The sequence below is a fragment of the Cyclopterus lumpus genome, chromosome 1 (genome assembly GCF_009769545.1).
Source record: "Cyclopterus lumpus isolate fCycLum1 chromosome 1, fCycLum1.pri, whole genome shotgun sequence".
Taxonomy (NCBI): domain Eukaryota; kingdom Metazoa; phylum Chordata; class Actinopteri; order Perciformes; family Cyclopteridae; genus Cyclopterus; species Cyclopterus lumpus.
In genome coordinates, this window is record NC_046966.1 from 20811467 (window position 1) to 20825116 (window position 13650).

General features: G+C 40.2%; 2 protein-coding genes across 3 annotated transcripts; both read right to left on the bottom strand.

Annotated features, from left to right (window-relative positions):
• Positions 1-2884: 2884 nt before the first annotated feature.
• On the bottom strand, positions 2885-5979 carry LOC117738582 (vascular cell adhesion protein 1-like). Of its 2 annotated transcripts, none has more exons than XM_034544488.1 (5): positions 5478-5979; positions 4518-4784; positions 4072-4401; positions 3444-3701; positions 2885-3248 (listed from the first exon to the last, which is right to left on the bottom strand). In XM_034544488.1, the coding sequence occupies exons 1-5, from the start codon at positions 5551-5553 to the stop codon at positions 3148-3150; spliced, it is 1032 nt and encodes a 343-aa protein (XP_034400379.1). In that variant the 5' UTR covers positions 5554-5979; the 3' UTR covers positions 2885-3147. The 2 variants fall into 2 exon arrangements, with proteins under 2 accessions (XP_034400379.1, XP_034400388.1); XM_034544497.1 differs by having other exon boundaries at positions 2885-3245; positions 5478-5978.
• A 3473-nt stretch (positions 5980-9452) lies between these two features.
• On the bottom strand, positions 9453-13051 carry LOC117733927 (cell wall protein DAN4-like). The gene is made up of 4 exons (XM_034537876.1): positions 12826-13051; positions 12380-12709; positions 11259-11516; positions 9453-10620 (listed from the first exon to the last, which is right to left on the bottom strand). Exons 1-4 carry the CDS (start codon positions 12932-12934, stop codon positions 10334-10336), a joined length of 984 nt encoding a protein of 327 aa, XP_034393767.1. The 5' UTR covers positions 12935-13051; the 3' UTR covers positions 9453-10333.
• Positions 13052-13650: the final 599 nt, after the last annotated feature.

Sequence of the window (13650 nt, forward strand, 5' to 3'; positions counted from 1 at the left end):
ACAACAGTATATACAGATTATAAAATACAATACAGATGAATTTAACATTAAATAGTGCAGAATATAAACAGAGACTACTATAAATGGAAACTAGCTACGGTTGCTAGTGCAAATATTCAGTGCATATTTACTTGAGTGCAAACAGATTGTACCAAAGTGACTGAAGTGCATGATAGAGTGGTGTAATGTATGTATATTTATTCATATATTTATTGCCGTAGTAATTTATTTAATAGCCATAAGTATTTATTTCATAGACAAATAATAGTATGCATTTATTATTATTGTCAACTTACATTTAGATTGTGTGTCTTCGTTGTAACCCTATGCTTGACTTTGTTTTGGTGTTAGAGGGGCAAACGTTTCAAAATATATGATAACTATCTTGCTTTCCTGATGGTCTTTGGCTGTTCAATTGCGTTGTCCAGGAGCATTTATGCATCTTCGTGGTAGTTTGTTGGACATGACCTCATAAGGGACTTACATTACCGCTCCAGTACTATATATTTATGTAATACTCCTTCCATGATCACATTTAGGCCTTTGTGCGTGACAATTTTAGGTAGCGTGGACATTTCCACATCCAGTGGCCCGTGTGTTAAGGAGCTCTGCAGGGAGGTTTTTAATGTGACTGCCTGATAAACAAGGGACAACACGGCTATGACAAATCACATGTTTTCAAAAGCCCACTTATGCAACAACAAAGCATGAACTAACTTTCACCAACGCACCATAAACACTGAAGCGAGAGCTGGGCATGAGTTGGCCAGGATGCACAGGTGTTTCCTCTGGAAGTGTTTTTCCCTTTTTGGGCTGGTGACAACACCATAAACATGGCCACAATATTCAGAGGTATCGCTTGTCAAATAATGCAGGCTGTCATTCCGTGTCACTTGTACGGTTGTTAGACATTACTGTACTGTTCCAGTCTTGCGTTAAGAAACAATAATTTAACAAATGTTATATTTCTGGGATGCAATTTACTCGGTGAGAGATGAGAAAGCACCAAGACTTCTGAAGGAGTCCAGCTAGCCGAGCGATGAAGAATCTCATAAACATCTGTAATTACGTCCTCCAGGTCCATCAGTACTTTTCTATAGTGAGTCACGGTCACATCCTTCCATTGGATTACTGGAATATAAGGCCCGTAACATAATTAGGAAATAAAAGTGAGATAATGTTTAATATTTAACATAATGATGTAGCAATTGTGTGGTGTTTCCAAGTGTTTGCAAATACTTTAAAAATGCAATAGAAGAGACATCATTGTACAAAGTGATCATGTATTTATATTTCTAAAATAAACAAGGACAAAGCATATATTTCATAATGGAAGTTCCAGTGTGCAGTTCATAACTGTACAGTTTTTACCAGTGTCACTAACCTAGCGCACCAATAAAGCATACACACACACACACACACACACACACACACACACACACACACACACACACACACACACAAGCTGTGGGTTGTGCAGGATCAGGCACAAGCTTTCAGTGGTTTAACACACAACCGTGAAGTTATATTCTATTCACAACACATCTCTCCATAAAGAAGTGCTTCGCAGTAACACAACCAGGATACACCAGAGAGAAACAGTCAAGCAGATTGTTCAAGGATGTCGCCGCCACGTGCGAAATATGTTAAAATCTTAAAAACTTATCAGTCAATCAGTATACAAATTATCTGCCAGCACTCGACAAAATCCGTAATCAATAAACTAGAATGCTGCATAAAACCACAGCAGGAGCTGGTCCTGCAACTTGTTTATTGCTACTGAGATATTTTATATTCACATAAACGATTGAGTGTTTCAGACACAACGCAGGAACGGTAATCAAGTACATTTCTGCATTTCTGAAAACCAATGAAGTGACAGTTTAATAAGGAATTAAGAAATGCAAACAGAGCACAGTGAGACGCCGAAATGACGGCGCTTTTAACTCTGCTGAAATAAAATGAACTGAAATGACCTGAGCTGTTTGCATCTCTCCCTAATAAGTGTAACGCCGTGCTTTACAGTAAACAAAGCTTCTGCAAACTCAGCCGTTGACCTCAACTAATTTTATCATTCGGGGCCCTTTATTCTTTTATGGAGTGGTCTTCTGGTGCAGCGGCATCACAGCAGCTGACAGGAGGAGACTGGACAAACTGGTGGGGAAGGCCAGCAGCGTGCTGGGGTGTCCTGTGGATACTGTGGAGGTGGTGGGAGACAGGAGGATGATGGCCAAGCTATCGTCCCTGATGGACCACCCCTCCCACCCCATAAGATAAGAGATAAGATAAGATAAGATAATCCTTTATTAGTCTCTCAGTGGGGAAATTACAGGATTACAGCAGCATTGCTCACAGTAATAAGTAAAACAAGTAGTATAATAACAGAATTTAAGATAAAAGAGTAAAAAACAAGAAGAATATTATATATACAGACGGAGTAGAAATAGAATAAAGTGGATTAAGTGTATAAAATAAATTTAAAAAGTACTTAAACGTATTAGTATTGCACAACTGGGCAACTGGGCTAAAGTGCTGTTCAGTGCGAAGTCCATGCAGGGTACTCTGGCAGCGCTGCACAGCTCCTTCAGCCACCGGCTGATTCATCCCCGGTGTCTGGGGGAGAGGTACCGCAGGTCCTTTCTCCCCGCTGCTGTCAGGCTACACAACAAGCTGAGCTCCCAGTAGGCCACAAACACTTGAACACTTTGGACTTCGCACTGAACAGCACTTTAGCCCAGTTGTGCAATACTAATACGTTTAAGTACTTTTTAATTTTTTTTAAAATGTATTTTATACAATTTATTCTATTTCTACTCCGTCATTATATATAATATTCTTCTTGTTTTTTACTCTTTTATCTTATTTCTGTTATTATACTACTTGTTTTACTTATTACTGTGAGCAATGCTGCTGTAATCCTGTAATTTCCCCACTGAGGGACTAATAAAGGATTATCTTATCTTATCTTATCTTATCTTATGTCATTAGATAGCGTCAGTAGAGGAATGACAGGAAATGAGTGGGAGGAAAGGATGCAGCGAAGGTCCAAGCACATTTCCATGCCTTCCCACGGGCTCACTCTGCAGTGGGAACGGCACAGTGCCCTTTGCGCATGCCAAAAACAACCTTCGGGTTGTACTGTCCCTGTCATTTGGATTTGTAGCAATAGAATAATCCAATCAGGAGGATCAAGATGGCGATCAGAGCAGCGGTGACCACGCCAATCAGGATTCCCTTGTTGTTTGCTGCTGAAGGGGGGGGGGGGGGGGGGGGGGAGAATAAGAGAATACCACACGTCAGACCGGCAGCAAATATCCAAACAGTCGTTGATGCACTTCCTTCCTGGTGTCACGTGTGTGAGAATCAGTTCTCATCATGCTGTGAGAACGCAACGGTGAAAGCAACACAGCCAAAACCTCTGAAGACTGGACAATAAAACTCACCTCGAACCTCCACGTTCAGCTCCACGGTGGCGGTCCCGACGTCGTTGCTGACGGAGCAGGTGTACTTCCCCTCATCCGCAAAAGTTGCAGAGTTGATGATGAGGACACTGCTGCTGGAGGTGGAGGGGCTTCCCGACGGGAGCGTCCAGGTGTACGAGGGCCCGGGGTTTCCAAGGGCCGAGCAGTTCAGCTGCAGAGGCTCTCCCTCCAGGACGGTGATGGGCTCTGGATGCAGTGAGCCCTCTAGCTGAGGTTTATCTGTTGATGGGTCGTTGGGTGAGGGATGAAACAAGAAGAACACGTCATTGTGGGAACATTTCGACATTCAAACAGATTGTTCTTGATGCAGATATACAGTTCATTGTCAGTTTCTGCTATTATATACTTCACACTCCAGAGAGAGCTATGAGCCTGAACTAAATAAGTAAAGGTGCAGGCCGGAGAACCAAAGCAATGAGACAAAAGACACTGGAAGTCTGCGGCGTCATGGTGATAATTATCTGTGTTTTTACAAGTAGTCATGTGATCTACTGCTGATGTGAACAAAATATATATATCTTCCATCATTCCAAAAGAGAGCAACATAATGACCAAAGAAGGCGTGTTGGTGTTGTGGTGTCAGACTCACAGAACACAGTGGCGGTGATGGTTTGTGACGTCTCCACTGGAGGGAGCTGTGGTCCGTAGGGTCCCAGTTCTAGCTTTGCTTCACACCAGTACTGGACTCCATTGTCTTCTTTACTCAGGGTGATGTTTAAAGAGAAGGTCTCAGTCACTGGTTTCGGGTTGTTGTTCTTGGACTGCAGTTGACCCAGTGCTGTCTGACCTCTGTAGAAGGTCACCGTGAGGTTTTCAACAGGAGCCACTTCCTCCACTGTACACTGCAGAGTGTACTGCTTACCCTCAAACATCGGCCCAGTGTGGTCCACAAAGCTGACGGACACATTATCTGGAGGCTCTGTGGAGACGGACAGAGAGTCAGAAACAACTATCCAAATGCCCAAGATGGTTTATTACTTCCGTAGATTACAAATGAATGAATCATAACTTGCACCATTGCGTTTCTTAACTTACGGTAGACAGTAATAGGCAGAATGGTGCAACACTGGACGTCAGTATCAGTATTATAATAGCATATAGGAGATGTCAGCCACTCGGTCAGCCTCTCGATAGTCCAGAACATCGTGGTTCCGTTGATCGAGGTGAGTCCAACAGGGCTTTCCAAATTAAATATGTTGTCGATGCAACGCTCACACACAGAGCAGCTGGCGGCGGTCGGGTCACCAAACTTCACCACCAGTCTGGACGGAGTGAATACTGGTTTATCTGCACAGGTTGCATCTGTAACGCGGACAAGGGTGTGGGTTTAAACAGCTTCATATAAAATGAGCATTCAGATACATCCTTACATAATATATATATATATTTTTTTTGTTGCATTTCTGCATTTCTAGTCAATCACTGAATACGTCAATAAGGATATGTGTTACGGTTCATATTAAGGTCACACGAGTTCAAACCATTCACTGTATGTCACATGTTCCCCTTGAGAACTGACGGTAGTCTACAAGCAGTGTGTCAGTGAATGAAAGTTAGACTGCCCCAAATCCAAATGAGCTTTTTTTTTTTATAAAGTGGACACAGTTCTGCAAAGTTCACTATATTAAGTACAATATTCACAATGTGAGAAAAGAGAGATGACAAATGCTTTGTACATGACTTCATCCAGAGGGGCTATAAAATACCTCATATTAATACTACAGTATTACTACAGTTACAGTAATTAAGAAAGAAAGAAAAAACAAAGACTTTAGAAAAGTAATATATGTATATGATAAAATGAGATTTGAAAAAAATCTGAATCTTTTGAGCAAGTTTCATCTGATTAAAAGAAAGGCTACAATGGCCGAGAACATTAAACATAACGTTTTTAAAACACTTGTATCGTGATGTAAACCGCCCCATTAGGAGGGAGATGAACTGCTTTATAATGCAGGAAATATATTCAGACCGTAACAAATGCGGAAAACTTACCACAACTGGAGACACGGAAGTCCCGCAGAAAGTTCATCATAAAAACCACCAGAAATGTGGAACAGAAAAACATCATTCACAGTGGGTCTTGTCTTCAGATTGAATGTCCGGTAAAAAATGTTGGGGCTCAGACACAAAAGCACAAAGAGAATGGAAAATGAAAAGTGAAACCAGTCATTTGGGGATATTCCGGTATTGTCAGTAGAGAGGATCCCTTCGAGTGAGCGTATAACGAGCGCAAATATAAACGCATGGCATCGAACCCAAAAACATGCACACAAGAAAACAGAGCGAAACATTTAGGTAGATCACTATCTATTTTTGGTGGGCTTTTGGAGAGGAATCCGGAAGCATACTCCCCTTATCTCCTTCGTGAAAGCAGTTCCTCCCTTTAGTGAAGCTCCTGCTCAAGAATCTGCTTTCAAATCCACAGATTGCAGAACTATTGGTGACCTTTAACCTTCTCTCCCACGTGCGTATCAACTTCCTCCCCACATACTTCAGATTTCCAGCTGTTTTCTTCTTCTTTTTTTTTTTTTTACCTCCACAGAGTTGTAATATTTTCGTCTTTTTCTTTTAACCTCTCATGTGCCTCCCCCTCCCCCACCACATGTTTGTAGCCGGTACAAGGCAGGACTCCATATCAGCAGGCCAGATATTTTAATAGCACTTGGTGTCAGGAAAAGAGCTGCAGAGGCACACCACTTGAATTAGAAACCATCAGGGAACTGTGGTAACAGAACCATGATAGTATAGTAGTGTTTTATTCAGTCATCACATACAATACAATGAGTATATATAATATATATAATCTAATATACAATATGACTGAAAAGGTATAGGCAGAAGCATAATGCTTACAAATTCCTCTCCTAAATTCTTATCAATTAAATAACCTGCAAGATAATTAGATATAGAAGGATATAAAAGGAACAGTGTGGAGAATTTATCTGGATATATTGGCAGACAAGTAAGATAATATAAACGTGTTTTCTTTGTAGCTTCCTGAAATCAAGAACTGTTGTGTTTTTGTTACCTTAAAATTAACCGTTTATAAAGTATTGACATATAAAGCAGGTCCTCTTCAAAGTGCCGGCCGCCATGTTATAGTTTTATTTGTATTCTTTGTTTTATTATCTAAGAAACACATAAATCCAAACCTGAACATGTTAAAAAAAACACAAACACTTATTTACTGTCTTGTCGAGAAGAGAAGATACAAACTCTTATCTGTTGGTTAAAAAATAGTTAGCTTAGCTTAGCATAGAGAATGGATACCATGGATGTATAATCTACATGATGAAAACACAGGGAAACACATTAAAACCACAGGGTGTCATATAATTACTTCCTTTTAAACAAATGAGATATTATGTGTTAAAAAGCAATCTTTAGACGTTCTGGTTGACTTTCGGACACAGCCAGGCTAGCTGTTTCCCTCTGATTCCAGTCGTTATGCTAAGCTAATCTAACCAGCTGCTGTCTCGGACGTTAGCTTAATTTTAAGTGTTGTTTTCACACTTTGTTTTTTGTATTTATTGAACAAACAAGATATAACGTGTTAATTAGTGACCTTTAAAGTGTCTGGTTAGGTATTGAGCCAGGCTAGCAGTTTCCCCCTGATTCCAGTCTTTATGCTAAGCTAATCTAACTAATCTTAACTAGTGACCTTTAGAGGGCCCGGTTGACCATTTAGCTGCTAGCGGTTTCCACCTGTATTCACAACGGTAACAACGGCATCTCGGGTGTTAAACAGGTTCAACAGGCAATCAAAACTCTGTGGTGAACTTCAATGCCTGTTGTCTGTCATTAGGCTACTTGTTGACCTTAATAAGCTTGTCTCTGCACATTCTTGTACAGTCGAGGCATTTCACCCCCAAAATGTGGGTCAACCTCACACAAAGTGCAACAAAAACCAACCCTGACAGATTGTGTGGCCCCAAATATGTTCCTAATGAACAGGAAAAGAAAAGTCCTACAGAATTGTATGAAGGCAAATTTTGGAAATTGTCCAAATATGATCCAACCAAAAACTCCCTTTAGCCGCATTTTAGTGTCCATAGAAACCATATTTTGACCATACTGTAATTTTTCTTTGAAACAAAGAAGACAACCGAAACACACATATCAGTGATGAAAATGTAACATGATCAACATCACTGGTCTGGTCCCATTCTACCCAACATCTGGTCTTGTTCTTTTATCCATTACTATTAATACTCAAAAGTAATTCCACTTCAAGTACAAGTTACAGAAATACTGCCCATCATTATTTTAGCTATAGGGTGGATGAATTTTCTGGATTTCAAAATGTTCCTTAATACAATATAATATACATGTCACAGAGAATAATCTTCTGTTGGTGCAATGTGTGTGAGGTCAAGTTGTGTTTTTACCCGACTACAAGAACATGTTCTTTGGATGAAGGTTGGGCATGTTCCAGTCAACAGTAATGATGAAGTTTGAGCAGGAGATGATGAACCTTAATAACAGTTAGACGCATAACATTAACAGAGACAGGCTGAACCAGGACCTGTGTATATACTGTATATATCTCTGACGCCATTATCTCCCCCAGATTCCTGGGAATTACACCTCTCTGGTTTAAGTCACTGCTAAATTTCCTGAGTGTGAATACGTTGTGAGTTTTTCCATATTTTATACATTGGTGGGAAAGCAACTCGTTGGATATGAGTTACTTTCATTTGAGGCCTGAAGGTAAAATCACAGTGTTTTATGTCTGTCTTCAGGCCGCCTGATAATGACACAATGCTTTTCACCTACATTGTGAAATGCCCTCTTACGTATTAAGAGTTTCCAGTTCTGTAAAGTAAACAGAAGTGAAACATTCAAATAAGTTAATGCAAGTCAGCGGAAGTATTTTGAAAGAAAGTTGACTCATGTTGCATTTAATTCTGACTCAGAATCAGTATGATGGAATTTAAAGGGAATTACAGCTCAACTATCAGCTTCTTGTTTTCTTGTTACAAACTGAAAATGTCCCTCCAGGACAGGATTTTACAGGTTTTCATTTTTAAAATTATATTGAACGATGGTTTCCAACGAGGTCTACGACAAGTTCTACATTGTTAATTAGATTTTTATATGTATTTATAACAGATTCCACATCTAGATTTTAAAAATTACAGCTTTTGGATGTTTTTAGTTTTGTGATTATAGTGGACTTCAATTTAATTATTGTGATTCATTGTGTATGAAACTCTTCACTTGTCCATTGTCCTCCTCCCCTCTTTTCATTGCAGATTTCCATCCACGTTTACAAAATGTTATTGTATAGTTCGCCTACTATAAGCACAATGTGTATATTTCTTTACATATATTGTTGCTATGAATTTAACTTTTTGCTTTTTAAATTATTATTCTTTTGGCCCATGTCTTAAAGAAACAAAAACCTTTGAATCCTTGCATCATTTCATATCTAATAAAGACATGTGACCTTTTCTCTGGTGTCAGTGCAGGTGAGCAGCTCTGGAGAACTGGAGAGGTGAGTGGGGTGAGGTTTGTGCAAGTTACAACCTGCACATATTACACTTAAGCATTAATGTCTGTTAATATTCAAACACAAGTCACATATTGCTCTCTGCAAAATGGCAACCGCCCACCACACCAATCCACGAACCAGTTCAAACACCCGATGTCCAAGTTGCACAGCGAAATGACACAATAACAAACTAAAGTTAAAAAATAATAAAAATCAACCAAAGTAAAACTTTAAGTCTATTACTGCTGCTACGTGTTCGAATCCGCCAATTAAATAATCATTATGTGTGAGTTTTTAAAATAGTACAATGTAAACTGGTCCTCAGCGATAGTTTGGCTCTGATATTGACAACGGGAGTCTATGGATTACAGTAGTCTTCCGCCATCTAGTGGTAAAACATCAGTATTACATTGTGTGACATTTATTAGTCTATTTTGAGTACAGCTGTCCGAGCCTTGAACGTAATTATACGACAATCTGCACAGCCTTAAAAACGAAAGAATCTCAAAGTGAATTTTTCTTTTATTGGGCGTTCCTTTTTCGAGGATTCACTTTACAGGTTTGATTGATCGGACGGAGAGAGGCGTGACAAACGTTTGAACTCATCTTGGACATTCTTGCAGACAGTGTGATGAGACAAAGCAATATGACTCTCCATTTAATATATAAAGCTGGAGCCCAGGGACAGCTAGCATAGATTAGCATAAAGACTGGAAGCAGATGGACATTTATTTATGAACAACTTTGTTAGCTGCGTTGCTAATGGAACGTCCACCACTTTGGTCCAGCCGGAAAGATCTCAACCACGATGGACTTCCATTAAATACGGCACACACATTCAAGATGAATCTCATCATCTCGTCTATTTGGCTCATGATCAAATACCTGCAAAGCGAATGACGTTTCCATTTAATCTTTTTGTGCCAACTTACAAATGTTACCATTCTAACCCGCTAAACTAAGATAGCAAACATGCAAAACAATGCTACAACGAAGCCTCAGCATGTTAGCATTCTGATGTTAGCCTTTAGCTCAAATCACCACTGTGCCTGAGGACAGCATCACACACCAAAACATCTCTCTAGAAAATATATCCAATCTAACTTATCAATTATGACAGTATGTTCCAAGTATGCATTTACAGATCTTAACAGGTCTCACTCACAACTAACGCCCCCAGTGGTAGAATATCTGTACTACATAATACAAAGTAATTTCTTACACAACAGACTTGCTACTCAATGTACTGTATTGATCAGATGTGAGCGATATAGGACATGAATAAAATACCTTTTATTAATGATCCTTTAGTGGCAAAAACATTTCACACAACTTTCGTTCTTTGGGAATGAACTCAAACCAGAGCGGAGAACAAAAGCATGAAGCACAATGTGAGCCTGCGAAGCAGTGAGCTGCCGGTACTACAGTTCGGTACGCTTGCTGTCTGTGTGGTTGTTGTGGTGGTTCTGGTAGAGGTTGTAGTCGTGGTGGGTGTGGTTGTTGTGGTTGTTGTGGTGGTCCTGGTAGAGGTTGTAGCCGTGGTGGTTGTGGTTGTTGTGGTTGTTGTGGTGGTCCTGGTAGAGGTTGTAGTCGTGGTTGTTGTGGTTGTTGGCGACAGACTGGTTGATGTTAACTCCAAACCTACAGACAAATAAGTTGTCTTATGATGTTGTTAATCTTTAAATTAAGGACTGACATCAACCATGTTTTTATTTTTACATTTCTTCACATCTTCAGACTGGTCAGGTGTTTTGTATCACATACGAGTGATAGCATTAAAAAAAAAAATGAAAACCCCAAAACCGATAAAACGTAGTTCAACGTTATCAAAAAGGTAGCCCACTGGAAGTTAAATAATTAAAAAGAAATAAAAAGGGAAATATTAGTAAAGTTTATATTTACTTAATTCCGTTAAATACATTTTGGGTTGATCTATGTCCCAATTTCAACATACACGGCCACGCTCATTTTATTATTTTAAAAAGCACAGTAGTTGAAACCAAACAAATTGAGGTGAAAGGGAAGTACACTCAATTAAATGATTTAATTTTAAAAAGGAGTAAAATGTTTTGGTTTATTATATTTTTGGTATATTCAATAACTTATTCCTGCATTTAGTCCGCTTTGGGGCTCCATAACAAAAAGATAAACTATATAACTATTACCACAAGTTAGCATAGCATGTCTAACGTATAAACTATCAAGAATATCCACATTTGCAGATCATGACAACTATCATGTAGAATCAGAGGTTTAGGAAAAGAAAGAAGGAACCGCACCTCGAACCTCCACGTTCAGCTCCACGGTGGCGGTCCCGACGTCGTTACTGACGGAGCAGGTGTACTTCCCCTCATCCGCAAAAGTTGCAGAGTTGATGGTGAGGACACTGCTGCTGGAGGTGAAGGGGCTTCCCGACGGGAGCGTCCAGGTGTACGAGGGCCCGGAGTTTCCAAGGGCCGAGCAGTTCAGCTGCAGAGGCTCTCCCTCCAGGACGGTGATGGGCTCTGGATGCAGTGAGCCCTCCAGCTGAGGTTTATCTGTTGATGGGTCGTTGGGTGAGGGATGAAACAAGAAGAGCACGTCATTGTGGGAACATTTTGACATTCAAACCAAGAATAAATAGGGAGGTGCCTTAAACTTGCGTTCTCTCTCCGGGCCAGCAGGGGGCGACTCCTCCGATTGCAAAAAAAAAGTTGGATTGTTTGGGAGTCTAACTTGATTTGTTACTGCAGTAAACATTGTCAACATGGTCTCAACGGCTAGTTTTAAGGCATTTTTCAATACAGCAGCATGATGTTCATTTAGTAAATTGTGGTTTCATTTAGAGTAAAATAGACCATAAAGCAGGGTATGCTTTAGGGCGAGGCAACCTTGTGATTGACAGGTTACCACCAGAGCCATATATACGACGACTCTAAGTCAAATATTGACACTTCCGTTCACTGGTTGCAACAACAAAAAAAGATGGCGACTGCCAAAATGCCAAACTCGAGGCTTAAAAACCGCAGTCCACAAACCAATGTGTGACTTCACTACGACTTATTATTAACAGTCTATGGTACAAACTTAGAAACATAAATACACACGATGGTGGTCTAAGTTTGACATGTTTTGGAAATGCATTCATTCATTTTTTTCCCCCCCGAGCGTTAGTTGAGAGGCAGGCTAGCTGCTTCAGTCTTTATGCTAAGCTAAGCTAACATGCTGCCGGAGCTTGGAGACGGAGGGATATCGTCCAATTTAACGCTTGGAGAGAAATAAAATGAGAATATTTCTCAAAGAGTGTATTTGTTCCTTTAATTAAAGAGAAAAAGCATGCCCAAAAATTGGACGAGCGTTTGTTCGTTTTTCACGACAATGCTAAAATTGAGGCGTGTTGGTGTTGTGGTGTCAGACTCACAGAACACAGTGGCGGTGATGGTTTGTGACGTCTCCACTGGAGGGAGCTGTGGTCCGTAGGGTCCCAGTTCTAGCTTTGCTTCACACCAGTACTGGACTCCATTGTCTTCTTTACTCAGGGTGATGTTTAAAGAGAAGGTCTCAGTCACTGGTTTCGGGTTGTTGTTCTTGGACTGCAGTTGACCCAGTGCTGTCTGACCTCTGTAGAAGGTCACCAGGAGGTTTTTAACAGGAGCCACTTCCTCCACTGTACACTGCAGAGTGTACTGCTTACCCTCAAACATCGGCGCAGTGTGGTCCACAAAGCTGACGGACACATTATCTGGAGGCTCTGTGGAGACGGACAGAGAGTCAGAAACAACTATCCAAATGCCCAAGATGGTTTATTACTCCCGTAGATTACACATGAATGAATCAGAACTTGCATCATTGCGTTTCTTAACTTACGGTAGACAGTAATAGGCAGAATGGTGCAACACTGGACGTCAGTATCAGTATTATAATAGCATATAGGAGATGTCAGCCACTTGGTCAGCCTCTCGACAGTCCAGAACATCGTGGTTCCGTTGATCGAGGTGAGTCCAACAGGGCTTTCCAAATTAAATATGTTGTCGATGCAACGCTCACACACAGAGCAGCTGGCGGCGGTCGGGTCACCAAACTTCACCACCAGTATGGACGGAGTGAATACTGGATAATCTGCACAGGTTGCATCTGTAACGCGGACGAGGGTGTGGGTTTAAACAGCTTCATATGTAGTTAGCATGTCAGACACTTTTTAAAGCACTTTCCGAACAAGAAAACATTCGATGATGCCCTGAAGTTTGAGCCTATATGTCTTAACTCATCCAAGATGTTTATATAAAATTCACAATTAACAAGAATGTGTTAAAAAATAATCAAAAGTCACGAGAATAAAATAACACAAGGACTAACAAACAAAGTATGATAACCAATGATTAAGACCTACACATGATGAGGCACCTTAAGGTAAATTCAGACTATGTACAATACATTTTAATAATGTTCACAAGGTAGATGGAGTCCCTCAGATTCTAAGGCAGGCACTTCCAGAGAATAGGTTCACAGTAATACTAATGAATAACAATAACAACAATATACAATTATAATAACTTCATTTGGCCAGCAAGAAGACAAAAATACAAAAAGGATGAATGTCCAAAGGAATCACAAGTCAAATGTGATTTAATAATAAAGGCACTAGACAGAAAATGATGAAACATTAAACACTTGAAAAGGCTTTCATATTTA

What these genes read in the sequence shown, in the direction of transcription:
- LOC117738582 (XM_034544488.1), bottom strand. Translation starts at nt 5,553, where the DNA reads ATGATGTTTTTCTGTTCCACATTTCTGGTGGTTTTTATGATGAACTTT. An exon ending in CTTCCGTGTCTCCAGTTGTG is followed by an intron (nt 4,785 to 5,477) that starts GTAAGTTTTCCG and finishes TCCGCGTTACAG; the next exon opens with ATGCAACCTGTGCAGATAAA. An exon ending in GCTGAACGTGGAGGTTCGAG is followed by an intron (nt 3,249 to 3,443) that starts GTGAGTTTTATT and finishes CCCCCCCTTCAG; the next exon opens with CAGCAAACAACAAGGGAATC.
- LOC117733927 (XM_034537876.1), bottom strand. Translation starts at nt 12,934, where the DNA reads ATGTTCTGGACTGTCGAGAGGCTGACCAAGTGGCTGACATCTCCTATA. An exon ending in TCTGCCTATTACTGTCTACC is followed by an intron (nt 12,710 to 12,825) that starts GTAAGTTAAGAA and finishes CCGTCTCCACAG; the next exon opens with AGCCTCCAGATAATGTGTCC. An exon ending in GCTGAACGTGGAGGTTCGAG is followed by an intron (nt 10,621 to 11,258) that starts GTGCGGTTCCTT and finishes ATTTGTCTGTAG; the next exon opens with GTTTGGAGTTAACATCAACC.